The 26,171-nt window shown below is 53.4% G+C and overlaps 15 protein-coding genes across 15 annotated transcripts; 6 read left to right on the top strand and 9 right to left on the bottom strand.

Annotated features, from left to right (window-relative positions):
• Positions 1-244: 244 nt before the first annotated feature.
• BU26DRAFT_561075 (uncharacterized protein) lies at positions 245-1,294 on the bottom strand (the record flags this gene model as incomplete). Its single annotated transcript, XM_033832872.1, has 2 exons — positions 245-872; positions 927-1,294. 2 exons carry the CDS (start codon positions 1,292-1,294, stop codon positions 245-247), a joined length of 996 nt encoding a protein of 331 aa, XP_033688807.1.
• A 440-nt stretch (positions 1,295-1,734) lies between these two features.
• Positions 1,735-2,982, bottom strand: BU26DRAFT_501934 (uncharacterized protein; the record flags this gene model as incomplete). Its single annotated transcript, XM_033826602.1, has 5 exons — positions 1,735-1,823; positions 1,880-1,988; positions 2,038-2,484; positions 2,546-2,625; positions 2,697-2,982. The coding sequence occupies 5 exons, from the start codon at positions 2,980-2,982 to the stop codon at positions 1,735-1,737; spliced, it is 1,011 nt and encodes a 336-aa protein (XP_033688808.1).
• A 640-nt stretch (positions 2,983-3,622) lies between these two features.
• On the top strand, positions 3,623-4,585 carry BU26DRAFT_561077 (uncharacterized protein; the record flags this gene model as incomplete). The annotated part of the gene is made up of 3 exons (XM_033832873.1): positions 3,623-3,948; positions 4,022-4,076; positions 4,133-4,585. The coding sequence occupies 3 exons, from the start codon at positions 3,623-3,625 to the stop codon at positions 4,583-4,585; spliced, it is 834 nt and encodes a 277-aa protein (XP_033688809.1).
• Positions 4,586-4,843: 258 nt separating this feature from the next.
• BU26DRAFT_601854 (uncharacterized protein) lies at positions 4,844-5,809 on the top strand (the record flags this gene model as incomplete). The annotated part of the gene is made up of 3 exons (XM_033835295.1): positions 4,844-5,365; positions 5,429-5,529; positions 5,657-5,809. The coding sequence occupies exons 1-3, from the start codon at positions 4,927-4,929 to the stop codon at positions 5,807-5,809; spliced, it is 693 nt and encodes a 230-aa protein (XP_033688810.1). The 5' UTR covers positions 4,844-4,926.
• BU26DRAFT_478242 (MFS transporter) lies at positions 5,423-7,491 on the bottom strand. Its single transcript, XM_033825632.1, has 3 exons — positions 7,116-7,491; positions 6,967-7,062; positions 5,423-6,918 (listed from the first exon to the last, which is right to left on the bottom strand). Exons 1-3 carry the CDS (start codon positions 7,483-7,485, stop codon positions 5,882-5,884), a joined length of 1,503 nt encoding a protein of 500 aa, XP_033688811.1. The 5' UTR covers positions 7,486-7,491; the 3' UTR covers positions 5,423-5,881.
• An 865-nt stretch (positions 7,492-8,356) lies between these two features.
• On the bottom strand, positions 8,357-9,871 carry BU26DRAFT_528841 (integral membrane protein-like protein; the record flags this gene model as incomplete). Its single annotated transcript, XM_033830870.1, has 3 exons — positions 8,357-8,580; positions 8,632-9,682; positions 9,740-9,871. The coding sequence occupies 3 exons, from the start codon at positions 9,869-9,871 to the stop codon at positions 8,357-8,359; spliced, it is 1,407 nt and encodes a 468-aa protein (XP_033688812.1).
• A 41-nt stretch (positions 9,872-9,912) lies between these two features.
• Positions 9,913-11,886, top strand: BU26DRAFT_230168 (uncharacterized protein). Its single transcript, XM_033820854.1, has one exon. The coding sequence runs from the start codon at positions 10,135-10,137 to the stop codon at positions 11,683-11,685; it is 1,551 nt and encodes a 516-aa protein (XP_033688813.1). The 5' UTR covers positions 9,913-10,134; the 3' UTR covers positions 11,686-11,886.
• Positions 11,887-12,060: 174 nt separating this feature from the next.
• BU26DRAFT_516094 (uncharacterized protein) lies at positions 12,061-14,250 on the top strand. The gene is made up of 3 exons (XM_033828243.1): positions 12,061-12,257; positions 12,288-12,797; positions 12,906-14,250. The coding sequence occupies exons 1-3, from the start codon at positions 12,088-12,090 to the stop codon at positions 13,795-13,797; spliced, it is 1,572 nt and encodes a 523-aa protein (XP_033688814.1). The 5' UTR covers positions 12,061-12,087; the 3' UTR covers positions 13,798-14,250.
• A 507-nt stretch (positions 14,251-14,757) lies between these two features.
• Positions 14,758-17,046, bottom strand: BU26DRAFT_418148 (uncharacterized protein; the record flags this gene model as incomplete). Its single annotated transcript, XM_033823236.1, has 3 exons — positions 14,758-15,271; positions 15,425-15,984; positions 16,075-17,046. The coding sequence occupies 3 exons, from the start codon at positions 17,044-17,046 to the stop codon at positions 14,758-14,760; spliced, it is 2,046 nt and encodes a 681-aa protein (XP_033688815.1).
• A 684-nt stretch (positions 17,047-17,730) lies between these two features.
• BU26DRAFT_516096 (uncharacterized protein) lies at positions 17,731-18,449 on the bottom strand. The gene has a single exon (XM_033828244.1). The coding sequence runs from the start codon at positions 18,222-18,224 to the stop codon at positions 17,901-17,903; it is 324 nt and encodes a 107-aa protein (XP_033688816.1). The 5' UTR covers positions 18,225-18,449; the 3' UTR covers positions 17,731-17,900.
• Positions 18,450-18,566: 117 nt separating this feature from the next.
• BU26DRAFT_601860 (uncharacterized protein) lies at positions 18,567-18,995 on the bottom strand (the record flags this gene model as incomplete). The annotated part of the gene is made up of 2 exons (XM_033835296.1): positions 18,567-18,789; positions 18,849-18,995. The coding sequence occupies 2 exons, from the start codon at positions 18,993-18,995 to the stop codon at positions 18,673-18,675; spliced, it is 264 nt and encodes an 87-aa protein (XP_033688817.1). The 3' UTR covers positions 18,567-18,672.
• A 471-nt stretch (positions 18,996-19,466) lies between these two features.
• On the bottom strand, positions 19,467-21,586 carry BU26DRAFT_230226 (MFS general substrate transporter). The gene is made up of 2 exons (XM_033820856.1): positions 20,482-21,586; positions 19,467-20,432 (listed from the first exon to the last, which is right to left on the bottom strand). The coding sequence occupies exons 1-2, from the start codon at positions 21,459-21,461 to the stop codon at positions 19,550-19,552; spliced, it is 1,863 nt and encodes a 620-aa protein (XP_033688818.1). The 5' UTR covers positions 21,462-21,586; the 3' UTR covers positions 19,467-19,549.
• A 1,102-nt stretch (positions 21,587-22,688) lies between these two features.
• Positions 22,689-24,178, top strand: BU26DRAFT_230276 (HET-domain-containing protein). The gene is made up of 2 exons (XM_033820858.1): positions 22,689-22,855; positions 22,945-24,178. The coding sequence occupies exons 1-2, from the start codon at positions 22,812-22,814 to the stop codon at positions 24,029-24,031; spliced, it is 1,131 nt and encodes a 376-aa protein (XP_033688819.1). The 5' UTR covers positions 22,689-22,811; the 3' UTR covers positions 24,032-24,178.
• BU26DRAFT_230258 (uncharacterized protein) lies at positions 24,179-25,893 on the top strand. The gene is made up of 4 exons (XM_033820857.1): positions 24,179-24,239; positions 24,288-24,872; positions 24,936-25,110; positions 25,184-25,893. Exons 2-4 carry the CDS (start codon positions 24,374-24,376, stop codon positions 25,569-25,571), a joined length of 1,062 nt encoding a protein of 353 aa, XP_033688820.1. The 5' UTR covers positions 24,179-24,239; positions 24,288-24,373; the 3' UTR covers positions 25,572-25,893.
• Positions 25,692-26,125, bottom strand: BU26DRAFT_230201 (uncharacterized protein). The gene has a single exon (XM_033820855.1). It carries the CDS (start codon positions 26,034-26,036, stop codon positions 25,812-25,814), a length of 225 nt encoding a protein of 74 aa, XP_033688821.1. The 5' UTR covers positions 26,037-26,125; the 3' UTR covers positions 25,692-25,811.
• Positions 26,126-26,171: the final 46 nt, after the last annotated feature.

The raw sequence follows: 26,171 nt of genomic DNA on the forward strand, positions 1-26,171 counted from the left end.
ATCCGATTCATCTCCAGAGCTATCGCTTCCTAGCGTTATCGATGACCATGAAGGTGAATACTGAATCCTGAGGGGGCTTAAAGACAGTAGCTATCGCAGAAGTTAGATCAGCGTGTTCGGCTAAGCATTAATTGGGGTTGAAGAAAGACTAGATGTTGAGGACGCCTCTGCTGCGGGACGACCTCTACTCTTCCATCAAATTGTACGTACATCTTCCTCTACGTTTCTCCATCCTTCTCCCCATCTATTCTACCTCGTCCTCGGACAAATCCCGGTAGTAATTATAAAGATAGGGGAAATCTGCTTGGTAACTCACGTCGAACCGGCCAGGGTCCGTCTCCACGACATGGTATCGCTGCCGTAGCCTCCGCTCGATGGTGAAAGGCGGGGAAGGCCATTGCTTTACGAAGTGGCGTTCAGGGGTTTCGTATCGGTGATGTAGGTGAGGGAGGCTAACGGAAATGTCTAAACCGGAGATGTCGGTTAACGCGGTGAGGGGCGACAGGATGGCACGCTCGTTAACAACAGACCAGGATGACTCGCCGTCGTGGTCCAACCAAATGTGGAGTCTTAAGAGTCTCTTGAGTCGAGCTATTGCGGGACATAATCGAAACCAGGCAGTCGCGTTCGTTGTCGAAGTGGGAGCACTCCCATGGTCACTGGAGCTCTCTAGTATCTTGCATGTTGTCAAAGGAAGCCTTAAAACGACGCTCAAATTCCGAACCAGTGGGAGGGCGGTTGCCAGATATCCAGAAACAGTCCACGTTCCTGGCGAAACTGTCGTTGCTTCTTGAAGAAGGCAGCCAAGCGTATCGAGGTCTGTCACATGGACGGCTGCTATATCGACTATAAAGGTCATAATATCAATGTACCTATTGGTAACCAGAAATGAGCATGCGTTTCTCAAAAGAAAAGCAAGAACCTACATTCTCTTGCACGCTCGGAGCATTACCATGTCTGCGTCGCCTGCAGCCTCCCAGCTGCGGCCCATGCTTAAGGCCACCTCTTCGCATTTCCAATGGGGTCCCCATGAGGACTGCAGACGGCGCGACCATATCGGACCTGGAGTACGCCAATCACTCGACTCATCACGTCGTTCACCGCCATCATAGTCACCATTTGCGCGAGGCTCAACGCATGCTGATGAGTGAAGTTTGCCCTGACGGAGGTATGCATGGACTCCATAAGGAAAGATGTAGCCGTAGATCATTTGACGAATCTCAAGCGGCGCAGAGAAGAATTTACTCCCCACTTGAGGATTAATAGGCGCTTCCTCGGTGGGGCGGGTGGACATATTGACTTAATCTGCGAAGAATGGTGTCGGGTCACGATAAAAAAGAATATTGAAAGGAAGACGGGGTGTGCGGTGCAGGCGAGGGACTTTATAGGAAAAGTATAGGTCTTAAAACATTAATCTGAGCCTGCTGCACCGCATCTAACGAATGTGACAGTTGGCATCATGTCTTTCACAAATCTCAACCCTGCCATTGAAAGAATCAACTCCGAGACGGACTATGAATTTACGGCGAATTCGCACGGTCGTCAATAGATATTTCCGCAATGCTCGTGGCTTGCAGACAATTTATAATTCAAGGACGGGAACGAGAATTCAATACGCGACCCGCCAGTAATCAAACTTCGTATGTGCGAACATACTGTACAATCTGAAAATCTGGCCACGCCCAAGGATTGCCCAAATACAATTCCGCGTTCAGAAAAGAAATCTGATGGACGTCACCGAGAGGCAATCTCGCCATCGTCCTTGACGTAAAAGTTGCCTAAGCTCCAGACCTTGAGTGCCAATGCGAGGAAGGCGATAGTGTCTGTTCTTTGCTATCAGCCTCTGAGTAGACCTCTGCAGCAATATGGAGAAACTTACCTGCATTCTCTGGGTTTCCCACTGAACCGCAACGCTTCCAGCCATAAGCCACCTTGCTATTTTCCGTCTTGACGTCAAACGACTTCCCGGCTTGATTGGTATGTGTCAACTGTAACAATTCACTTAGCTAGTATTTCAAGTATTTTAGTCAAGCCTACCTCATGAAGTATCGTGGTTGCCAGCGTTGTTATCTCATCAATGGGCGTCGTCCCCTTCTCCTTGAGCTCTGCTATTTTCCTCTTCTTCATCATCTTCTTGATCCTTCTCTGGTCTATGATGGGCCAGTCGTCATTGACGGCGAACTCTATACTCTTCCGGCAGATTTGCATGGTATTTGCATATGCCGTCTCGGTCGTGTAAGAATTGAGGGTGATTGTTTCTCCTCTACGTATAGCTTCTTTTCGTGCTTTCTCATCTATCAAATCGGACGACACAGTAAAAGCCCTGATTCTAAGGCTTTTGGGTATATTAGAGTCGTCGCAGATCTTGTAGTCTTTTACTTCCTCTTCCGAGTATACTCGATTCCCTTGCGCGGGATCTCTCCCGATAATCCTGCCTTTTGCGGTTTTCGATTTGGAGATGCGCGAACCGTCACAATAAATTTCCTAAATGAATCCGTAAGCCACCTCGTGTATCCTTAAGGCATGAGATATAGATTTTTCTTACCACATCAACGTTGCTCCTTTCCATCAGCCACTGAGCATCCTGAGGGCCGGAATGGGCGGACGGTTCTCTCGAAAAGCCTCCTATTTTTTGGAGTGTCGCTGGGCAAAAGAAATCAGTGACAGCCCGTGAACGTGGATTTCTCTGGACCTACCCTTGACTTTATCAAATTTGTTCTGGAAGTCGTTTTGCCCAAGGAGGCATTTGGCCGTTCTTTCGACCTTAGCATCATTGGCATTGTCTCTCATTATGCGGTACGCAGTATCGGCGATATCGAGCGCTCGCCGAACCTCTGTCTTTATTTCATTTTCCCATTTGCCTATGGAAGATAAGTCAGCCATCATCCGCAAGTGATAGGTCAGCTCAGGTTGGAAACAATCAGCAGGGTCTCTAGATGTAGGCTTTGACCAACCCCACAAGCTCGAAGAGGAGAAAACCATTCTCTGTGGGACTTTGCCAATCGTGGGCTAATCTGTGGACTCTCTAGACTCACCACATGTAGAGTCTATGATCCACTCTGCTGCTAGGGCGATGAGCCCCGACGCCAATAATACGTACGCACTCAACTTCATCGGAAAGATGTATGTAACGAAAAGTTCAGCTTAACATCGCTCAGACCAAGGCTTATATATCCACAGGAAAATGACAGACGAGATAATACTGTTGTGGACTCTGTCCAGATCCTGACGGGCGCTTTGGATTTCCAACAAGACACTCCGTCACATCTCTGAATGCCCTCATCCTACAGTGCATCTCTCTAAGCACTATGTGCTAACGCACACGATACAGCGGGAGAATACATTCTTTGCGGCCAGCGCATCCATTTTGCGGCTTGATCATTTGGCCGATGAAAGCTGGCAGTAGAGGATCTAAGAGGCACGTAAACATGTACACGCTATGAGAAATTCATATCTACCTATTGCTACGGATTGCGTTAATCTTCATCAAGGCAACGAAAGCGCGTGTCGGAGCGGCTGATGACAGCACCGCGCTGACGCTGATGAGCACCGATCTGGAGCACCCTGAACCTAGCAAACGGCCATGGTTCAAATATGCCAAGCTTCCTTTGGCGATATCACAATGCTCAAGCATGATCAGATGTCCGTCATGATCAACGAACATGCTGGAAAGGCAAAGGACGCATTCGTCGTGATCAGGGACTTCGTCATCGCCTACGGTCCTACGCTGGTAATCCCCAAGGAAATCGTCGAACAGGTTGCAGCATACGTAGTTGCAGCAGCGATAGATGTAATCGTAGACAGAATTGCTGTTGAGGCACAAACTCTGCTCGCGACGGACTTGTCGGTCGCTGAACTGGCCCAATCTCACACGAAGCCCACGACACGGCTACGACTACGTCCACGTCTACGTCCAAAACCGGGTGCCCCGGCCCAACAAAGACACCTGTAAGCGTGGCCCCTTGAGGCACCCATGGATGGTCATAATCAGTGGAACCGTATGGATCACTCGACTGCGCAGCAAACTGCCGGACGATAACCAACAGCAAATGGCTATCGGTCCTATCTGCAAAGGCGTGAGTTCAAAAGCCCGGGATATGCTCAGACAGATTGACTAGCACAAATCGATAAGAAGAGTACGAGGCCTGTCCAGGTAATCCTCCAAACGAGAAGAGTCCTCTTCGTCATAGACGAAGTTATGGTTGAGAAAATGATGGGTTTTCCGGAGCTATTCAAGAGCTCTGACGATGGCGACGAAGAAGTGCAACGCAGCGAGGAGTCCAGCAGAGTGCGCCTCGACTACTGGAGGCCGCTATATCCGAAGTACTGCAATGAAGTGAACAAGGAGCCGGAGAAGGAATTGAAGAAGCCGTATTCGAACGAGGAGATTAAGCCCCAGAAGCGATCTTACCAGATTAATAAACCCTCGCCGCCCCCTGATCCGCAAGAGTACAATGGATTGGAGTTTGGGTTTGAGTGGTCGGGTGGTGACTGGGAGGGGTCATGTAGGACTTCTTCGAAACAGCCGTCTTCCAGGAAGATAAAAAACCCTCCATGGAATCAAGTACGGCTGCACGTATCGTGAAGAATACAAGACACTTAGGCGCAAAAATACAGCATTTTTTATTCGATTGGCGTAAATAAGAAGCTAAGATAACGATGCTGCAAGAGTAGGTCAGACACTGATGCAGGGCGGAGCGTCCCCCGCGCCCCTACCCCGCTCTCACATAAGCTTTAAACGTCTCAAGCACAAGAGTTAGCCAACCACATGTGCATAGATTGATTGCTCTTTCTCGTTTTGCATAGATTCATCCACAGCTTTGGTACTTAAAGCAGGCCCGTTTCTAAACCTAGCCCACTGTCTTCCGCCTTCTCCTCCCATTCCCTCGCAAACTTGCACTTCCTGTTCCCCAGCATTTCCTCCCAATGGCGGACCCCACAGGCAAAGTACGCGTTGCCTTACTTTCCGACTCCGACATCCCCGCAAGCTTCAGCGTCCTCTCTAAAAGCTTCGGCCACGACGCGCCATTAATAGACAACTACTTCCCTAACCACGACACCCCAGCCGGGCAAGCGCAAGGTTCGGCGCGCCTCGCAGCATGGAAGCACGCCTCTCCGGCCTCCACCTTCTTGAAAGCAGTGACCACACAAGCCGGCGACCAGGAGCAGGAGCAGGAGCACGTCATCGGCATAGCCGTCTGGACGCACATGAAAGAAGCGCCCCCGGCTGAGCTTGCGCAGACCGAGAATGTCACGGAGGTCTGGCCAGACGAAGCCGATCGCAAGTTTATGATGCGCCTGTGGAGAGAGTATGTGAAGCCGCGGACGAAGGCTATCGAGGAGTCTGGTGGGAAGGGGGTTTATGGTGAGTTTTGTTGAGCCGAGGGAGGAAGGAAATGGACGGAGGATTCTGACGCTTGGGGTGTAGTGCTCGAATTGTTGGCTGTGCATCCGGGGTACCAGCGCCTGGGTGCGGGCACGGCGCTCGTTCAGTGGGGGACGAAAGCTGCGGATGAGAAGGGTGTGAAGGTAATGATGTCATTTGTTTGCTTCCTCTTTGCCCTGCCCTACGTCTTCGACATGTTTGCGGAGTGGTGTTAAGAAATCCGAAGCCTACTTCTGTTTTCGCGCAATGGCTAACGATGCGATCCTGTAGGCGGTCGTCGAGGGAACCCCCGTAGCACGGCGGCTCTACGAGCAATGCGGCCTGCGCACGGAGATTGAGGAAATGCAGTTCGAGGTTGGAGAAGAGTTCGCTGGGAGAAGGAAACCAAAACTTCTGTTTATGACGAGGCAGCCTCGAGCTTGAAGAAGACCAACGGCTTAAAGAGGGGCGCAAGGTGTTCATACCTCTAATCGATAATCACTCCCCACATCCACGTCATCCCATAAACCGGAAAGAGGGATAATCATCCCCCAAATTCTCCCTCTCGCTCTCCGGTAAACCCAGCCTCCAATCCCTTCCGCCCCTCTCCCTCACTCTATTCTCCTTTCTCAACCCCGCCCAAAACACCGTCGCCGCCAGCCCACTCACCAGCACCATCGCCAGCGCAGTCCCGTACCCCGTCTTGAATATCGGCGCCTCACTCTGCAAGTAAATATTACTCCCCACGATACCCCCGGCATTTCCAATGCCAACGACAATGGCCGTGCCAACAGCGCGTTTGTAGTGACCAGAAACGTTGTTGGACAGCCAGACGACGACCATAGGCGTGGAAATGTACTGTCCGATAAGCGCGAAGAACACTGCCATGTAGCGCACGTCACGCGACAGGCCCTGGGGCGCCGGAGGACCCTGGCAAAGGAGGATGATATACGCCATTGCATTGAACGCAGTACCGATCATGAAGAAGGTGTAGCGGTGCTTGGCTCGGTCGGAGAGGTAGGCTGCGATGAACATGGTAGCGGTGCAGACGACGTACACGGGGATCGTGCGTAGTTGTGCTTCTTCGGCGACCCAGCCGAATTGGTTCAGGATGTAAGGTATGAAGAAGAGTGTGGAGTAACCGGGTACGCTGAGGGCGAAGTACATTATGGAGGCAATCCATATCTTCCAGTCTTTGAGGATGCGTGCCCAAGCAGCTTTGTCGAGGCGGTCCATGCGAGCTTCATCGCTAGCGTTATCAATTGCCATGCGGGATTGTAAGATACGCTTCTCTTCGCTAGTTAAGAAAGTGCATTGCTCCGGCCAATCTGGGATGAAGAACTTTGCAGGGGCGGAGTAGGTGATTGTTGCGAGACCTTCGATGATGAAGATCCAGCGCCAGCCCGAGTAACCGCCGAGGCCGTGCATTTTGGCGAGCGCATATGCGAGGAGGCCGGCGAAGGCGCCTGCTACGACGGCGGAGCTGAAGAAGGCTGTGTATCGCATTTGCAGCTCGGCGCGCTTGTAGTACATGCTGATGAGGTAGATGCATCCTTGAGAGGTCAGTTAGAGAAGCCCAAACGTGAATTGGTTGACTGTACCGGGAAGGACGCCTGCTTCTATACATCCTAGAATAACGCGACATGTGACGAGACCTCCATAACTGCGCGTGAAGCCCTGGCACATGGTGACGATGCCTTCAATAGCTGATTAGCAAGACAGCTAGTCCTGACTACCCGAGAGTCCCTACCAAACATGAACATTAGCCCTGAGAGCCATGTAGACGGCCGGATCCTCCTCATCAGCAGGTTCGCAGGGATCTCCAGCAATACATAAGTTGGGAAGAAGGTCAAAAGCGCGACGTTATATTGTGTGCCGCTCATATGGAGTTCCTGCTGCAAACCCTGAATCTTCGCATTGCCGATGTTGATGCGGTCCACGAAGGCGAATAGATAGAGACCGAAGAGGACCGGTATTACGTGGATATCGCATTTTCGGACCATGCGACGTTCAGCGGTGCGATCTATGGGAATGCTGTGATGGCTCGCATTGCGAGCAGGACTTTCGAGGTCTACTTCTTGCGTATGATGCGACTTTTCGATATCTCCAGTAGAAGCCATGTTGAGAGGTCTGCGGCCAGGGCGGGGTGAGATTGTGCATAGTTAAATGTCTAAGACACCTGCGTCGGTAAGGCTGAAAGAGGCGGTCAGTTGTGCAGGGTGGCCTCATTTAGCGGTCGGACCGAAATCGATGCATGTAGATCCATGTGCTCTGATTATAACTCTCGAAGTCGATTCGGCACCGCGGTGGTGGGATGCAGCTTGATGTGCCGAAATATTTCCATTTTAGGATATCCATACGGTGGCCACCCAAGACGCAAAACGAGGTGGGGTGAGTAATCTGTACCCCATGCTCTTGCAGTAGGAAATTCTCCCGTCCCAAGGGCTAGCCACACAGGTAAGATTGCTTGCATAGCTAAATATACGTGCTATCGTACGCCCCTGCGAAGGCCTCTAGGGTGACAATTCCACACCGTGAGAGCCATCCTAAAGTGTAATCGTAACGCGGAGGCCACAACTCGGTAGAGGAAGAGACGAACAAAAGGTGCCGACACGAGGACCGCGTAGAGCGTTCCACCTACCCCTATGTCCACTTAGAAAGTACAACCGTTCTTTCTTCATCCAAGCCGTTTAGCAGGAGCCGCAGAAGTACCTATATAGCCACGTTTTATAATCCCTTGCGAACCTGTTCTATAAGCAGTCCCTTGGCGGAGACAGAAAAGGTACATTCCCAAGCAAAAGGAATGCTGGGATAGAATAAGCGAACTCCATAAGTGCAGGTGGTGATCTAAGAATATGTATTCGAGGAAATGGTATATTATCATACGCACGCGTTACCAGAGCCAACTGTGGTGGCCAATGCCTATCCAAAAACCCATCTACTATTGCGCCGAAGCCGACCCCTATGGATTGTAAAAGGAAGTTCTGAAGTTTATAGGTGACGAGCGGTAAGAGGTTGCCTCTCTTTGCTTTCCAAAGGCTCGGCGTCCTCGTCTTCCGAAATGAGACCTTCGAGCTCGAACTCTTCCGCGTCCCTCACTCGAGGATCGGGCCTGGCATGGCCGTTGGGCATGCCGTTTGTCCGTGGAGCTTCTGCGTCGGATTTTGATGTACTCCAAGCATGGACAGCATAGAGGTGGATGAGCATGTTGACGTCTGGACGAGTCAGTGAGGGGCCTGAAAAGAGCAGGATGGGATATAACTTACAAAGGAAGAGTAGGAATGCGATACTATAAAGGATGAGGACGTAGGAAACATGGGTGACATGCGCGTCAGCCAAGACCTGCATCTGCTCTTCCGTAGCGCCCATGAACAAAAAGCCGCCCGCATAGAGCAGGAACGGTGTCAAATACTGGAAGCTGTTCGGATCAGAGCCGTCGGTCAAGGTGGCGCTGCGGTCCTTGAGCACAAAGGATATCTCGATGATCCTGGTGAGACCGGCGGCCATGAGCGTGTATCCGAAAATGGTGTGGACCATGGTGGAGACAGGCAGGGTCTGTGGATGGGCCGACATGCCCCAGCCAGTCAACAGAATGACAATGGCGGGAACCAGGTTGCGCTTCGGCCGGCCGTCTCTTTTCCGACTCAGCCAAATGCCGACCAAGCCAGCACACCACCAAATGATGCCCATGGATGTGTGCTGCAAATCATTCTTAACCCAAGCAGTGCCCCAGCGGTGCTCGGTGAAGGTATTGACGCATCCCCATGCCGCAATGACGAGGGAATCATAGAACTCTTGGCTTCGTCCGGACCTCCGCAGCCAGAGCTGTCCAACGAGCAACAGGATGGTAAGGATGATTCCGTAAGCGATGAAGGCGCTTCCCATGATGAAGTGGGCCAAGCACTGCCCGGTGTGGTCCCCACGGCAGAAGCCCAGGGCTGTGATGCCTCCAAAGAGGAACTGCACCCAGATCACAATAGGCATGAGCTTGCCGACGACTCCGTGTGCCTTCACGACGATCTTCCTTATCTTGCCGTGTATTCCCCGCTCCAGGTGCAGCTTCAGGTATATTCCCATCGAGACTTGAGCAATCAAGATGAGCATAACCGTCGGAACGAACTTGGCGTGGATATTAGACGCGAACTGGCGGCCTTTGTGCTTGTGTCCGAGGAAGTATCCGACGATGGAGAGCACGGTACCGGTCGTCTGGACGGGGACGTGCCATTTCGATCGTATTATGCCCAGCACCATTCCCGTAGGGAAGAGTATCCCCCAGGCCAGCGCCTGTATGAGGATGTGGATCCATAATATGGAGTCCTGAGGCATCCGTTAGCATTCTACCTGGGCGTCAACCCTCTTCTCGCCGTGACGCACAATGGGATCGGGAGATACTGCGTCTCCCTCCGGAATGTTGTCCATGTGGTGCTCGTGTGCCCTCGCTGTCGCCGCGGTGCTAAGGAGCAGCGCCACGAGCGCGGCGCCGCGACTCTTTAGGGCTGTCGCCATGGTTGCGCTTTCACGGTTGCGGCCGCGGTAAGTCCGAACAGGTGATGATGGAGACGCAGCTCCGACGGTGATGGTTTCACTCTTCAGGCATCTGGCGGTCGCGTGGCGAGTGGATAGGAGGAGCGAATTGTTTCAAGCTGGCGGCATTCATGCGTCGCATCGCACGGCTTACGTGAACGGAAAGTGGCTCGTGCTTTCATCCGAAGGCTCCGAACCTGCAGCCTCGCCTTCCTGGCATCACCCATCATCGCCAATACACCACCATGGCCGTCGCAGATGGAGCCAGGGAGATTCCCGACTCTGAAGAGGAGCCATTGACGTCTTCGCCCGACGTCGTTTCGTATGACGCCATCGCGAAGCCTGGTGAAACAGCGCGCGGGCCTCCCCAAGAGCCGAGAGACGCGTCCCAAGATGAGGCTTGCAAACACCAAGAGTCTGGCGCACTCGTATCGCAGTCGAGCTCACAATGCCCTGGCAGCTTGGGCGTCGATCAGCAGAAAGCTTCAATGGACGTCGAGCCGTCCGGAATCGTCGAACAAGCTGACCAACAGCCTAACCTTCTCTTAGCCCAAAACAACAACTCTAACGACACTCCTCCGCTCGAGGTAATGGCGGACAATCAGCCATCACCATCATCTGGGACTGTGACGAGCGCGGTATTCAATGACAAGATAGAATCTTCTATCACCGTTGCGCCTCAATCAATGGAGCTGGATGACGCCCAGAAAATGAATAACGAACGTGAGCAGGGAACTTTCCCAGCCACCCAGCATGGCAAGAGCGATGTAGCGGATGGAGATGGGCGCGAAACGATGAAAGAATCCCTTGAGAAGCTCCAGCCGACTGTTGCCAAAGCCAATGCCTCAGCCCTCACCCTCGCGCAATCAGCAGAACCTATGGAGATCGACAATGCTCCCAACGTCAATGGGCAAGACAGAACGATCGCTACTTCGCCAAGAGACGATTCAGCACTCCCAGATGAAGGCGGCCCACGGGTATCTCTGCCGCGTGATGAGGAGGGATCCACAGCGTCGTCTTTGACACAGAAGCCAGGTGCCTCTAGCCAAGAATCGGAGATGGGAGATGCCCCTCCCAAGCCCCTTGTCCAAGAGCAGTCACTACGAGAATCTCTGCCAGAGGACTTGCAACACCAAAAAGGCCATATTGACAATGCGACTGGTGTGCCGAGAATGGAAGCCGATGAGCCACCTGCCGTTCTTCAGCCGCAATCTGTTCAAAAAGGGGAGTTCCCTGTCTCGGCGCACGTCCGGATGCCCAAGCCTTCTATGGATTGGAACTCAGAAGCAGAACACGGGACAACAGAGGTTCAGGGAGTCGCCGCGCCTACACAGCAGCCAACCAACGGGACCGCATATCCCAGGTCGGATATGGACGTCGAAAACATAGACCCCACAGAGAAACCTGACTCTACATCGCACCCTGCTTCACTCCCAAAGCTACTCGTCAGTCAACAGCAACCAGCTCCACCGAAGAACCCCCAAGAGACTACCCTGGCCGAACTAAGAGCTCAAAAAGCTGCTCTTCTCGCCTCGCTCGCGGAACTTCCATCCATCCAAGACCTTGTCGCCGAGGACGACTCCTCTGAAACCGCATGTCAGGACCCTTACGCCGAGCCCACAAATGCCGAAGTCATGGCTGCAGCCCACAAGATCGTCAAGAAGCACATCAAGCTGCTTCACGAGTACAACGAAATCAAGGATGTGGGACAAGGCCTGATGGGGCTCATCGCTGACCAGCGCGGCGTGCGGATCATAGAGGTCCAGGATGAGTTCGGCGTTGATGCGAAGGACTGAGGGTTCACGGCATCCATTTCGGCAGGGATTTGGTTTTCACGGCGTCACGGCGGATTTCCAGCATATGATACCCATGTTTCTCCGTCTTCACTTTAATTTCCTAACCTAGCGGGACGAGTTCAAATCTAGTGTTAAAAGCCTTCAAGGAGTCTCTCTTTTCGTTCTTCTTTTCTTCGGTCCTCCGATAGAATAGGGCGTAGTGCTCCTCGCACGTGACCACGCGACGCCTCACTCGCGCAGCGCACCAAAACGTCATCCTGCATCCTAAAACCACCCAGCAAAGCACCACCAGGCCCGCAAAAATCCTCCCCATAAAAGTCCCCTCCAATCTCAAACCCCGCCTGTTTACTCCTGTGCAGCTTTTCTAACCACACCCCTTCCTTTGTATCCCCACCCAACACAATGGCTGAACCCTCACCCATCGATTTAAAAGACACCATGTCCTTTTCCCGCATCAGTATCCTACAATCAGACGATCAAGAGCTATTTTCCACAGCCTCCTCCCTGATACTGCAATTCGCTGTCTTGGGGTACACGGATGTAGCGTCGCGCCTGCAGTCAAAGCTCAATGCGTATGCGGGCGACAAGCTGCACAGTTATAGTCATAGTCAACACGCTACCCTGCGTCCGCTATGGTTCCTCTGGGACAGGCTGGGCGCGTGGCCTTGGGGCGAGGAAGAGCAAGTAAGGGAGGAGATTAGGGAGGGCTGGAAGAACGGGAATGAGGCAAAGCGATCTGAGGACGGGGCGCCGGCTGGGAAGCAAGCTAAACTCGAACTCGAGACGACGGCCGGAGACAAAGAAGTGACGCGTGAGGATATTAAGCAGCATCTTGACGAGTTGGCGAGGGATTACGCGCAGACCTGGTGGTACCTTGGCAAGGCGGAGGGGGAGAAGAAGAGTCCGCACGAGCACGAGCAAGAACCGGCGCTCGCAGTGAAGAGAGAAGCTATCACAAGCATTCTGAACGCCGTCGATGAGATGGAGCCCGAAGAATCTAAAGATGCACGCGCAGCTGCAATGGCGATGGACATTTCCTCCGGCCTCGTTTCCGCGCTCGATCTCGCACTCGCCCTGGAAGCCGAGGGCGAAGAAGCAGAAGAAAATACGCAGTCGGCAGCCGCGATCCTTGATACAATCGCCTAGCGGCTAGACGCACACGGCTAACTGCACTACCTCTCCTAATCGCGGCGTTTCTGGGACATCCTTGTGCAAGACAGGGCGGTGGGGAAGTTACTCGACCTCTATACCGACGAAGTCTCGCAATTCGCGCAGCAGCTAGACGACGTGTTTACCGAGCGCTTCGAGAAGGGGAAACTGGTGCTAAGCGATCTCCCAATACGAAGCGTACTGGAGATCATAGAGCGCAACGCGCTCACCAACCCCTCCGCCCTCCACCAACTTAAGGAGCTCATGTCCCCGCCGTTCTATCACTTCCGCGATCCCGCGACCCCAGAGCAGGTCGCGGACTTGGAGAAACAGCTAAACGTATCCCTGCCAGCCGACTACAAGGAATTCCTCGCAATCAGCAACGGCTTCGTGGCGCCCTTCAACGGCTACATCCCCGAGCCGACTCTCCAACCCACCAGCGACGTCGGCTGGGCCGACGAAGACATCTGCAAGGAGGCGCCGCTTGATCTGCTGGAAGACGGGTATCTGGCCTGGGGCCCGCGGGCTTTCGATATTCTGGTCAAGGCTGTCGAGATCGGTACGGCGGACGTAGACAGTACATGGTTGATTCCACCCTCAAAAGTCGCAGAGGTGAAGCAAGCTGTTCGACGTATATTGAGTGAAGAGGACAAGGAGTGCGGGGAAGAAGAGCGGCAGAAGGTGGCCAAGGCAGTGCAGCGCTTCGCGGGTAGCGAGGAGGAGTTTTGGGGGCTGCAGTGGTGCTGTGTGTCGTATATTGCCTTTGAGATGAGCGCGTATCCGTCATTTAAGGCGTATTTATGCAAAATGGCAGAGCGTGGGGATGATAGGAGGGAGGAGGATTTGTTGAGGGGGAAGCGATTTTGGGGGTACGCGTTTGTGAGGGGGAGCAGGAGGGAGGCGCTCGGGGTGAGCTGGATGAAGTTGTTTAAGGCTGATGCTGAGAAGAGGAGGAAGTTGTGAGCATTGGACTTGCGATGACATCGGCCCTATGGAGTTAATGGAAATGCTGAGTAGGAAGGAGAAACGGTTTGGAAAGCGTAGACAAGAAGACGAATAGCGTCCTGATGCTGAGATTGGGGCTGGAGGTTTGAGACACGCGGCTTTTGGACAAGGCGACGCATTTCACCGTGGTGGACCATACGTGCAGAACGCCAAATCACGCGCAAACGGAGGGAACAAACATCTCCACAGGCGGTGCATGAGTGGGTGGGGCCATTTGTCCGTCGACAATTTTCGATAGCGCCCAAAAGCCACAGGCTCCCATTCCAGACAACCACATTCAGCCGACATGCACCAGGATCCCGATTCGGCCGCTGCACAAAGCAGGAATTTTGTACCGCAAAGTTGCCCGGACTCGCCCCGATTGGCTAATGATAGCGATTTTGATCGTCGATTGCTCCACGTGACAGAGCTAGGCTTGAACCTCATGACCTCCCGATGACAGAGCGACTCCGACGGCAGTCCCCCACATGCGCGCGAATGACAGTGCCAACGCCAACATCGAGACAGTAGGTATGTATGTATGCTGAAATGACCATTGATAAAGCGCGAAGCCGAAAGCCCCAATGGTATAATGTGCCCCTCATGCGATGCCCGAGATCAAAGAACAGTTTCTGAGAACGCCGCAGCCCATGCTCTTGTGTCTTGATACGAATCGAAAGCTCGAACGCCCCAGACGATGATCGCTAATGGCTCTGAGTAATAGGAAACGGCGTACCTTCGCTGGGTACAAGGCTTGCGAGCGGGACATGCTTCGGCTGAGTCCTCACTCGGAGCCGACATGTCTCTCGGAGAGGTGAAACCGACGAGAGCACAAGTAGACACGTGTCACCCGGCCTGAACGTCTTTGCATGTTTTCCGAACCAACCTCTCGTACGTGAGGGTACCATTAGTGGCAGCCTAGGTGCTGGAGTAGTGGCGTCATCCGGGTTCAGCTCGCTTGACGCAGTTGAGCAGTAGCTTTACGAGGAGCTTCCGATCCACGGGCTTGGGGATATATGCCGTCATGCCTTTGGCGATATAGGACTCAGCCTGGCCTTTGAGCGCATTTGCGGTCATGGCAACAATAGGAACTTGTAACCCAGCTCTCCGTATCTCTTTCGTTGCGCCGACGCCGTCCAAAACTGGCATGTTGATGTCCATTAGGATTAGGTGATACGGTGGCGGATCCCGCGTTGAGAGTCTGACTGCCTCCTTGCCGTCCATGGCCACGTCGATATGCTTGAAGCCGAGTCCTGTGAGCATCTTCTGCATTACTTTTTGATTGATCGGGTTGTCCTCCGCCAGCAGCACCCGTTGGCTCTCCGCGGCTAGTTTCAGCTCCTCGAACGGTGAGATGGGTGACGGACAAGATAAGGCATCGAGCTTTTCTTCCAAGTTTTCGATCTGCTTCAGCTGCTCACATTTTTTCAGCCGTGAGGTGAACCAGAATATACTACAAAGGTGGCGGTACATGTCAGCAGATCCCCTATAGTAATGGCGGAAGAGTTCACATCCCAACATATCTTTACCTGCTGAAGTTTCTCATGAGAGGCGTTTCAGAGCGAAAAGGAAGATAGGCTGGCAATATGTACCGCTGCGTACGTACCTTCCTCTACCTTCGGGATTGGCGCGGAAGCCAATGCTTCCGCCCATCAATTCAGCTAAGCTCTTGCTGATGCTCAGGCCTAGGCCTGTCCCTTTATATCTCTTCGTAGCAGAATTGTCAAATTGCGTGAAAGGAGTGAACAGCGCGCCAGCGACGTCAGGGGAGACGCCAATACCGGTATCGATGACTTCGGTGAGGATAGTGAATGAGTCGTTGTCTTCGTCCTGTAGCTTTGCGTTTAGGCGAACGTTTCCCTCCTCGGTGAATTTGACGGCATTTGACAACAGATTTTGGACGATTTGTCGATAGCGGAGACTGTCTCCTTCGGCCGACGTTGGCAGAAGTGGATCGAGATTGCTCTCTAGAAGCACTTCGGGCTTGCAGCACTTCTGATGCGCGCGGAACACCGACTGGATGATATCAGGGACATTGATAATATCATGGCTGATGGAGAAGCTACCGGATTCGAGTTTACTGTAGTCGAGGATATCGTTAATAACCTGCAGGAGCACTTCACCTGACTCCTGGATAACGCGGGTCAATTCCAGTTGTTCGGGGTTCTACGCAGCACACATTAGCAATGTCCTACTAGCCCATACATCCTGACGGCTTGCACGAACAGCTTTTCGTAGTTAAGAGCAAATACGTACCAGAGGCGTATCAAGCAGCAGGGTCAAAGCTGATAGCATGCCATGCATAGGCGTACGGATTTCGTGGCTCATATTGGCCAGGAACTCGCTTTTAAGCCGAGCGGCCTCTTCATAAGCTGCAATAAGCGTTGCCTCAGCCTTTCGCCTCTCGCTCAAATCCCGAGTGACTTTGCTGAATCCGAGGAGGGTGTCTCCTCTATAGACGGGCGTAATAACTACGTTCGCCCAGAATTTGGAGCCGTCTTTGCGGTACCGCCACCCCTCGTCTTCGACTCGACCATCTCGTAAAGCATCGCGCAGTTCTCGCTCCGGTTTGCCGTCGTCGCGGTCTGCTTGGCTGTAAAAGTTGGAAAAGTGCTTTCCGATGATTTCGTTTTTGGTATATCCCTTGAAGTGTTGCGCGCCTTCGTTCCAGGTTGCCACGTTTCCCTGCGGGTCGAGCATGAAGATGGCATAGTCCTTGACCGTTTCGACTAGGATACGGAATGTTTCGTTGGTGTACAGGCGCTCCTCGAGTTCCAGTCGCTTCCGATGCGCGTCCGTAATGTCTTGGAGTTCCATTAGAATGCAGCGAAGAGTACCATGGCGTATGATGGGTAGGGTGCGGAGACTCCACGTGCGGGTTCCGGTCAGCAGCACCTCGTCAAGCTGGTAGGGACGAGCAGTTTCCTGGGCGGTCCGAATGGCCTTGGTGGCCGACGCGAGCGACGGAAGAGTCACCTTTGCACAGAATGCATCGATATGGATGCCGAGCAGCTGCTCGCGGTCAAAGGCAGCTGAGACCTGAGAGTAGCTGTCTGACACCTGCACCACGACGAGGGCCGGATCAAGCACTAGCGTTGGGATAGGCACGGCGCGGAATATATCATAGACGAGGCTATCTTCGTTCTTCGGGAGATCAACGGCGGCGGACACAGGCGGAGTGATTGTCGGTGGTGTTGGCAGGTCGAAGAGGCCCAACGGAGCGGTCATCGCGCCGATGGGACCGCGGGACGGGCTGCGCTTGTCTTGAAATGATCACAATGTCAGAGCGAAGGAGGAAATCGTATGACTTCCGCAGGATGGAGGCCGGGGACAGGCTTTTTGTGCAGCCCAGCAGCGGGCCATTCGCAAGCTTTCACAGCAGCAAGGGTGTTTTCGCGCGGAGCCCAGAACGCCGTCGCTAAAAGATGCTGGTGCACGAGCGCTGTGGCGCCGCCATTCATGCCTCCGTGAGACATCATAAAAGAGGGCGTCCCAAGGTTAGCTTTCCCAGCCCGCAATCGTCCTCGGTCAAAAACTGTTGCGGCCTGATGGCTGTGCCGCCTGGAGAATGTACAAGTGGCCTTAGTCGAGCAATGTTTACACGACATAGGTGTATACATTGAGACTCGTTGCATGTGTTCTGGCCGTGCGTCCGTGAATCGCTTAACCTGGTGGCCGATGACGAAATTATTCCAGCGAATGTAACTTGCCCCTGTTCGGATCACGTGCCCCATTCTCCACCTAGTGGCCTTTGCGCCTCCTTTTCCATCAATGGAGCCCCTTTTCTCTTTTTTCAGCAATACAGCCCGATAGTTCGTCGTGCAGGAAGCCAGGTGGTGGTATACGATAAGTTCCGATGGTGGGGCTGCGCCACAAGCCACAATTGCCCACAAGTCTCACAAATATACAACAGCGGGGCCGATCCGTCGAGATAATCGATGATATCGCGGAGTCGCGCAGTGGACAGGTTAAGTAAGCAAGCCATGGTGTTGCGGAGATGCGGGACCGCGAAAACTGAGACGGATTTCTCCCGGCAGGTGCGTGAGGCTCTTTCTTACGCGAATAGACGCTCGGGGGTCAACTTACCTTTGTATATGGAGAAGGATACCGACAAGCAGGTTGGCTCTGTGGGTGAATAGATGGAGCAGTAGATGCTGGTCGCGAGGGGAATTGCTGCAAATGAAGTTGACGCGAAGGGATGGAAGCAGCAAGAGAAGTGGTGACGTGTAATCGGGTTGCACTCGAGTTGGAAGGAGTGGGATACTCAAGGCAAGTGCGTTGAGTTTCTCGGCGGTCTTGGTCCTATATTGTTGGAAGGATTCAAAGCTCGAGAGCTGATGGCTGTATGCATAGGCAGAAGTCAAAGAGAAGCAAACGTGAGGGAACGGCGGAGGAATGGCCGCCATATTGGCAGCGGATGGCGATATCGCCTGCCGTCTTTTATCAAGAGCATGGCACCATTTGGTACTATCGTCTAGGGTGGGCAATGTTTACGCCGTGACATCACACCTCCAGTGTCCCTTCCTCATCAACGTTCGGCAACCGCAAAACCCATCCCGGAGGCCTCCAGCCACTTGACCAATCTCAGATGCACCTGAGCATAGCAAGGCCATCCAGTTCAAGAACCCCACTCCCATACCCTCGCAGCACCCATCCATGCATATCCATCCCATCCCCTGGACCCAACTTCCCAGCCACGCACGATCCAGCATCGCATAATCATCACACCGTGCACCCTCACAGCCGCGCCTTCTTCTCCTTCCTCCTCTCCCCCGCCGTCGGAAACCTAAACACCTCCCTCCTCCAATCAGCACCCTCTCCCCAAACCCGCATCGCGGAGCTCCCCCAGCCCACTCACCGATTCGCAGGCAGACTAAACGCCGGATGCAGACCGTCTTCTCCCTGCGGCCCTTCGACCCAGAACCAGGCCGCGTACTGGGCTTCTTCTCCGAGGTCGTCGACGATGCCTTTCTATCCGTAAGTTAGCGTTAGGAGAGACGGGGATGTGGGAGGATGGAGGGAGAACTTACGACCTGATCGTACACCTCCGGGAACAAGGCCCGCGGGATGAGACCGTTCTCGTCGAGGGAGGAGCGCGGGATCATCCAGGGTGTGGCTTGGAAGGAGAGGTGGCGCCAGGCGGTGTGGAAGAGCAGGGAGGAGATTGTTGGGGACATGGTGGGTTGGAGGGTGCTGCGGGTTGTTGCTCAGGGAGTTGGGTGGGGAGGTTTGAGGCTTCTTCTCTTATTGGGGTGTGGAGGTGTTGGGTGAGACGCGTAGAGACAGCAACGGCGCGAATTTGCGTCGGTTTCACGCGGTCGTGGCTGTGCTGTCGATAGCTCGGTGAGTCCCTTCAGGCTACTGGTTACGCTGGGGGTGTGTTCTGGGTTCTTCTGGAAGGGGTTTGGAGACAAGTGGGCAAGGGAAACGGAGAGGTTCGTTGATAGTGCGTTTGGTGCGTGTTGGTGGGAAAACGGAAAGCGATTGACGGAGCAAGACTGTCTGCAGAGAAAGATAAACGACAGTGAAAGGACGGGCGTGATGGGTAGTGAAATGGTGCGTTCATTAAGTAGTATTACGGTAAAGTGCAGATATCCTCCAACGCCTCGCTTTTGATCTAGGTGGTATTCAGAAAACAGCAAACCCCAAACGAAACGCTTAAGAACGGACTAAAGAAAGTTCATCGAAGTTCTCCACGAACCCTTTAGTCATTATACCAAACGATGAGAACTCACTTCGCAGCGAACCTCGACTTAGCCCTGAGCTTCTCGCCGAAGAAGTACAGCACGTACACGCCAGCACTGCATCCAATTGTCAGGCCGGCAAGCAGCGAAATACCTCTGTCCACGCCGAGGTTGTGGAACATGGGGTAGCTGAAATGGATGGCGCCCGCAGCGAGCGCAGAGCGGAGGAAGTCGTTACCCGCGAAGAGCGAGGCAGCGTACTGCGGGTAGGAGAGCGGCAGGTACAAGAAGATACACTGGATGATGAGGAAGATGCCGATGGTCGTGATCACGATGCCGATGCAAGACACGATCCAGTGGATGTCCGGGTCCGATGTCCATCCGAAGATGAAAAGTCCGGCGGGGACGAACCACGTGACGAACAGCGCAGGGATGAGGCGGCGCTCGGGAGATCCAAGACCGTTGGCGCGGATAGATGGTTCGACGATGAAGTAGATGTAGTACCAGTACCATGTGATGGAGAGGATGACGCCGACGGTTACGGCAAGGAAGGTCAGACCGATCTCGCCGAGGTTAAAGCCGTACATAACTTCGTAGACGAGCGGGAACGCCTCGAAGAAGGAGTAGAAGATGCCGTAGACGAGCGCGGTATAGACGGCAGTAAAGGCGATACTGGGGTCGAGGAGCACGAGCTGGAAGGGTCGCCAGAGGGCTTCGACTGTGACATCACGCGCGCTGAGGTTTGCCTGGTCAATCTCAGACTGCGCTTTGAGGCGGTCGTCACCAGTGAGCTTGCGAAGGCGGGCAGCGCGGCGCAGAAGGATGTTGGCAGAGGAGGTCTCGGGGAGGAAGAAGAACAGCGATAGGAAAACAGGACCGTTCATCCACAGCATCTCCCACATCGACCAGCGCCAGTTCTCGGCTTGGACACTAAAGGATTCATTAGCCACTAAAGCACTTCCAGTCGGGGTTAACTTACCTGAAGCCTGAAATGATTGGTCCGAGAGCCGGACCACAAGTCGCCGCGAAGGCCCACAGCGACAGCACGTATGGCAGTTTGATCAAGCTGTACATATCTTGCAGCGTTGCACCTCCCGTGGCCAGACAAGGGCTACCGAAGAAGCCTTGCAGGAAGCGCAGGACGATGAGGCCTGCGAAGTTGTCGACAAGGGCCGTTGGCACGAGAAGGATGACGAAGATGGCGTATGAAATCATGTACGGTGGATTGCGGCCGATTATGGGGATCTCGCTCAAGGGCGAGAAAAGAAGCGGTCCGATACCGTAGGCGAGGACGTACATCGACAGACCAAGAGAGGCCGAGCCGATGGAAACACCGAAGCGCTGCATGACGCCTGGAATGCTAGGACTGTATATAGCGGAGCCCATGTACACTGACATTGTGTACATCAGGATCTGCAACAGCACAACCGCCTTCTTCCCGAAAGTCCAGTTCTGAGGGTTTTCGGTATCGTCGGTTGTATACCAATCGACGAGGATGGTACCATCGTCGAGCTTCTCGGGTTCAATGGGCCGAGAAGGCCCTCGCTCCACAGACGCTAGCGTGAACTGCTGCTCGAGATCGGCTCTTGAGATAGATTTCTGCAGGGCAGTCCGTGTTCCTACACGGGAGATCTGCGTGCGGGCTGTCTGCGCGGTCCGGGCCGTCTGGATCTTCTCTAGATCGGATTCTGACTCCTCCGCTGTATAGAGCTCTTCTTCTTTCTCTAGCACTGTCTCTGGGTCGGGGTAGACCTCTTCAGTTGCTGGCCCCTCGGGCTCTGCGGAAAGAGGCTCCTCCGGTTGGGCGGGGACATGTCTCTGTCCCTGGCCGGCTTTGAGCTGTACGTAGGAAGCCGGGAGCTCGAAGTCGTCTCGCTCTTCAGGGTACTGGAGGACGCGATTGTGGGTAACCCATCGAATAATTTGCCCAATGGGGGCATCCCTGATGAGAGCCTGCATTGCTGACGGCGGGGTAAGTGTGCAGCGTCAGACCGATGATTTGGATTCGGTATTGAAGGTGTTCAGGCGTAGAGATGCTTCGACCGTTGGAGGCCGGATGTGTGGATGTTTGAATGCTGAGATGGAGACAAAGAAGGGGAGACTCAAGCCATACTTATCTACTCGCGAGGTCCTCACCATCCCATCGCGCAACCGTCCCCAATTTGGAAATCCATCTGGACTCCGACTCCATCAGAATGGATCCGTCCACTAGCATACTAAGCAGCGTGCTCACAAAGCATGGCGTGCAGTTGCCTGGGTTTAGTAATGCTACCTCCGCTGCAGGGCATAGGGCTTAAGAGTCTGGCGGCGATTGCGGATTGGCCGATTCATTCCATCCGTTTCAGGCCGGCCTGCCGCAGACCGTTGAGGGAAGCGATTGTTCCAGCACGCAATGTGGTTGGCATGTCCAAGAAAACCGGCGTTGAGGGGTTGATCATCTAAGCTCCGTGAGTAATCCGATAGCATCGTTACGGCCAGCCAATAGGAGACTCCCTGGTAATTCCATCGCACTAAGGTTTCGCCCCGAACGCTGCGTCAAAACCTTGTCCCTCTGGATTTTTGTGGTTTAGTATCGCCTGTTTCTAGTTAGACCGTGCCGCTGATTTTTAATCTCCAGTTGACGTCACACATCCTCGGATTCTGTACGGACGCAAACGTGGTGTTGAGCTTTTTCGTCCGTCTCCGAGTCACTTACTGTGGGGACCAGATCTGTCAGATCTGGCGGATCTCCGCCTTAGAAATAGAAGTCGCGACCGAGACTGCTCGCTAGAGAATTTATGGAAGCTTCGATGCGCACGCCCAAACTTCACATGCTTGCCCTAAGGCTGCACACCTCACTCCCACATGCCACACGCACCCTCTCCTCCTCAGACCTCAACCTCCAGTCCTAGGTCAATCAATGCCCATAATTGCGCCTGCCTTCACCGCGGCGCAAATATAAGCAGCCCTCAATACCGCAACCGCTTTCGCGGAAGTCCTTCGCAACAACACACAGAAGGAACAGAGATTAAGCCAGCCGTCGTGCTAGAATGCACAAAACGTCAAGAGATTCTTGTAACATAGCATTGGGTCTGTATACCTCCGGACGCTGGAAGAGCGGACGCAGTGCTCGAGCGATGCGGGACGAAGAAGGCAATGCGCCAAGAGCTCAGCCACTCCAACCCGGCCTTTCAGCTTCAGCCAAACGTTTCAGCCTGGACTTCTTTGCACGCAAACTCTCCTCCGAACGTGCTTAGGGTGACTATAACTTCTGCTACGACGAACTATACGCGGATCCTGACGCCGACTGGTTCTCTGCTTTAGGATACGATGGGAAGACGGGGCCCAAAGAGTGCAGCCCTCTCAGGGATCCGGTACGCTTTTTCCGGTTTGGAACATGTCTATTATTTTCCAGTAGAACGTATGCGTTTCTTGATGAACGTATACTGAACTTGGTGCCCAGGACCCTCCCTCGACGAATATCTTCGAGATTGATTCACCGAGCGCACAACAGTCCACATATTCAAAAGACGTTAGATCCGGATTGTCCCGCTTGTGATCCTTCGCTATACGAACCACTCGCTTTCGAGTCCTCCATTCGCTTTCTCACCTTGCGAGCAGCTAGCAGCAAGGAAACCCAAATCGCATGCACTCTAGAGGTGCACGATCTCGCCAAGGGCATCCCGAAATACGTCGCTCTATCATACGTATGGGGTCCCGCCTTTACCAAAGCCAAGATTTCCGTCAATGGTCAACAATTCGATGTTTCGCCAAATCTGTTCGAAGCATTGAGACATATACGGAGGCGACACTCTGATCTGGTCGTCTGGATTGATGCCATTTGCATCAATCAAGCCGACATCCTCGAAAGAAACCATCAGGTGGCTCTGATGCGACGTATTTATTCGGGAGCAGACTATGTGATAGCGTGGCTTGGGGCCGCAACGCCGGACCTGGACTGGGATGAGCCGGACGCTGTCGTCAGAGACCTTGCATCGCGCACATATTGGAGTCGCGTCTGGATCATTCAGGAATTCGTTCTCGGAAGAGCCGTCGTTTTGCAATGCGGCGACATGTGTCTAAGGTGCGAAGATCTCGATTGGCTTTCCGAACCGCCAGCCGTCGAAAGTCTTCAAATGATAAATATCATTATCATCCGGAAGTTTTACTCTTGCAATACTTCCGCCCTTACCTTGGCAAACGCATTGGCAATCGCTTACTTTTCGAACGCAACGGACGTGCGGGATAAAGTCTATGGAATTCTTGGCCTATTCAATTCGCACCAGGTATTGAAGCGCCTGAAACCGGACTACAATCTTTCGCCTTGCGAAGTGTTCTGCCTTGCTATCCGGGCTGTCCGTGAGATAGAGTCGAACGGATCAAGCTCAACAATGGAAGGAAGCTCCATCATTTCTGATTCCGACCCTCAGGTTACCGTGGATCGATTTCATGACAGAGCATCCTGCGATGGGAAGTGTGGATCTGGAAACCTCATCTCTCTTTTGCATGGCATGCGATATATCGGTCCATTCAATTGGTGCCCCAGTTGAACACACCCGATCTAAACGCGCTATCTGGACGTGATCGCCGTCGGGCAGAGCGAAAAGGAATACACATGAAGTTGAAGCTTCAAAAATAATAATCCCGGAAAGCTCTTGCGCAAGCTGCCGTTCCTTCCGAGTTCGCTGCCAACTACTTCCAAAGTTTCCATCGACGCACCGCCCCTAGCCGCAGCAGTCCCTCAATGTTTGCCTAAAGGCACAGCAGCCCTCCTCTTATCGATTACTCCATGATAACTGGCGTCAGGCTGCCATGAAACATTGTACGAATCCGGAAGCTTGCGCCTCCGCCTCTGCTTGTCAAACGCCACGACCTTTCAGCTCCTCAGCCTGATGCCCGAGCCACCTGCTCTCACAAAGCGATCAGCGTCTGCCTCTCGCATTGCTTTTTCAGAAGCTGACACAATATACGGTGCCCAAGAACGTGGCTTGCCTTTCATGGGAGGCAGGGCACGATGGAGGCTGAGAAGGAAAGCTTTATATGTGACGCGCAATTTCAGCGTGCTCGAGGATCATCGCCTAGTTTCTATAGTCCTTGGTCGTTTATGCAAAACGCTTCGGTCTGAGATGGAAAGCTCTCAGTTCATGCTTCAACGAGCGTGCAGCGCTTCAGTGTCTTTTGCGGTCTTCTTCCTTTCTCTGCTTCTGCTCTCTCAGGACACCTCAGCCTTGTACGTCGCTCAACCAACGAACCCAACTTCGATCACCCCATCAAACCAGGACATCAGTCCTCGTCCCACTCAATCCCCCAAAGGCCGGCGAAATGATCTGAAGAACCTGGCCGCACGCCAAGATCCAGCTGTCACCTGCGCGTACATAGATGGCATCGCCAGTAAGCAGCCTCATTCCTGCCTAAAATCCAGCTAGTACACAAAAGATTGCTAACCAAGAATAGCTTCAAGTCTAACCTGCAGCCCCGGCTACGAATGCGCCGTCAACCGCCTCGGCGGCGCAGGCTGCTGCCCCTACGCGAACTTCGAAAACTGCGCACTCCCCACCGCATGTCTTCCCTACACGGACCTCGGCTCCTGCGGCTCAGCATGCCAGCTCAATCCCTATGTTTACAAATGGTATGCTGCTTCCCCCCTCGCTCAGTCTCCTTCCCATCTACCTACCCATAGCTAACACTAACACCAACCGCAGCACCGACCTCTACTACAGCGAATGCCTCACCGTCGGCGTAGAATACGACTACAGCAACGCCTACTACGAAATATACTACTGCGACAGCGTGTCGGGCTACATGACGGCGTATCCGTCGTTCACGGATGGCATCGCCGGCGAGACGTTTGTGCTGCCCGAGCCCGTGACTGTCACGCGGACTATGCTTACCGCCGGCGGAGACACGTATGTGTATAATGTGCCGACTATCATCAACAACAATGGGGGTACTAATGGGAGTGATGACGGTGATGGGAGCGGTGGTGGGGGCGGCTTGACGATGGAGGCGAAGATTGGGATTGGGGTTGGCGTGCCGTCTGCTGTGATTGCGCTGGTTACGTTGCTGACTATGTGGTGGAAACGCAGGTAAGGAGGGAGGGACGGTATCGAGTTGGTGGTCTTTTCTGTTGGAGCGAGTTGGTATTGGGATGGGGTGTCGGCAGGTCCCTTGGTTATTTATACCTTCCGTACTTTCTTTCTTCCTTCCTATCAGCTTTCCGTCTTTTCATACCCCTATTTCAAACTTCTCAAGTTATATTATATTACTCTTTTAGATAGATAGATTCATACTCGCCAGTCCTGCACTTACTAGCCATATCCACCTCTCTTTTCACACGTAAATCCGTGCTGTCAAGAATCCATCAGCCAGATCTCCAATCACCACAGACACTTTTTCAAATGAAATAACGATAGATAGGTGATCCATTGCGTATACCATACCAAAGTCGCGGCCACATGAACAGGGTATAGGGGCCTGTGCGAATCGAACAAAGAAAACCAGAAAACGCCTAAAATGCGTCCAGCCGGACACTCCAGCCGTTCCGTTCCGTCCCATCCCATCCCACACAGGAGGACTAGGTCATCATAACCCCCCCGAAGAAAAACCGAGTTTCCAAATGCAACTCCGTATAATAATATGTTTCGGCGCCGGTGCTCTTGTCTGCCTGTCATGACCCGTCTTCTTATACTC

Source organism: Trematosphaeria pertusa, assembly GCF_010094035.1.
Source record: "Trematosphaeria pertusa strain CBS 122368 unplaced genomic scaffold BU26scaffold_3, whole genome shotgun sequence".
Classification (NCBI taxonomy): domain Eukaryota; kingdom Fungi; phylum Ascomycota; class Dothideomycetes; order Pleosporales; family Trematosphaeriaceae; genus Trematosphaeria; species Trematosphaeria pertusa.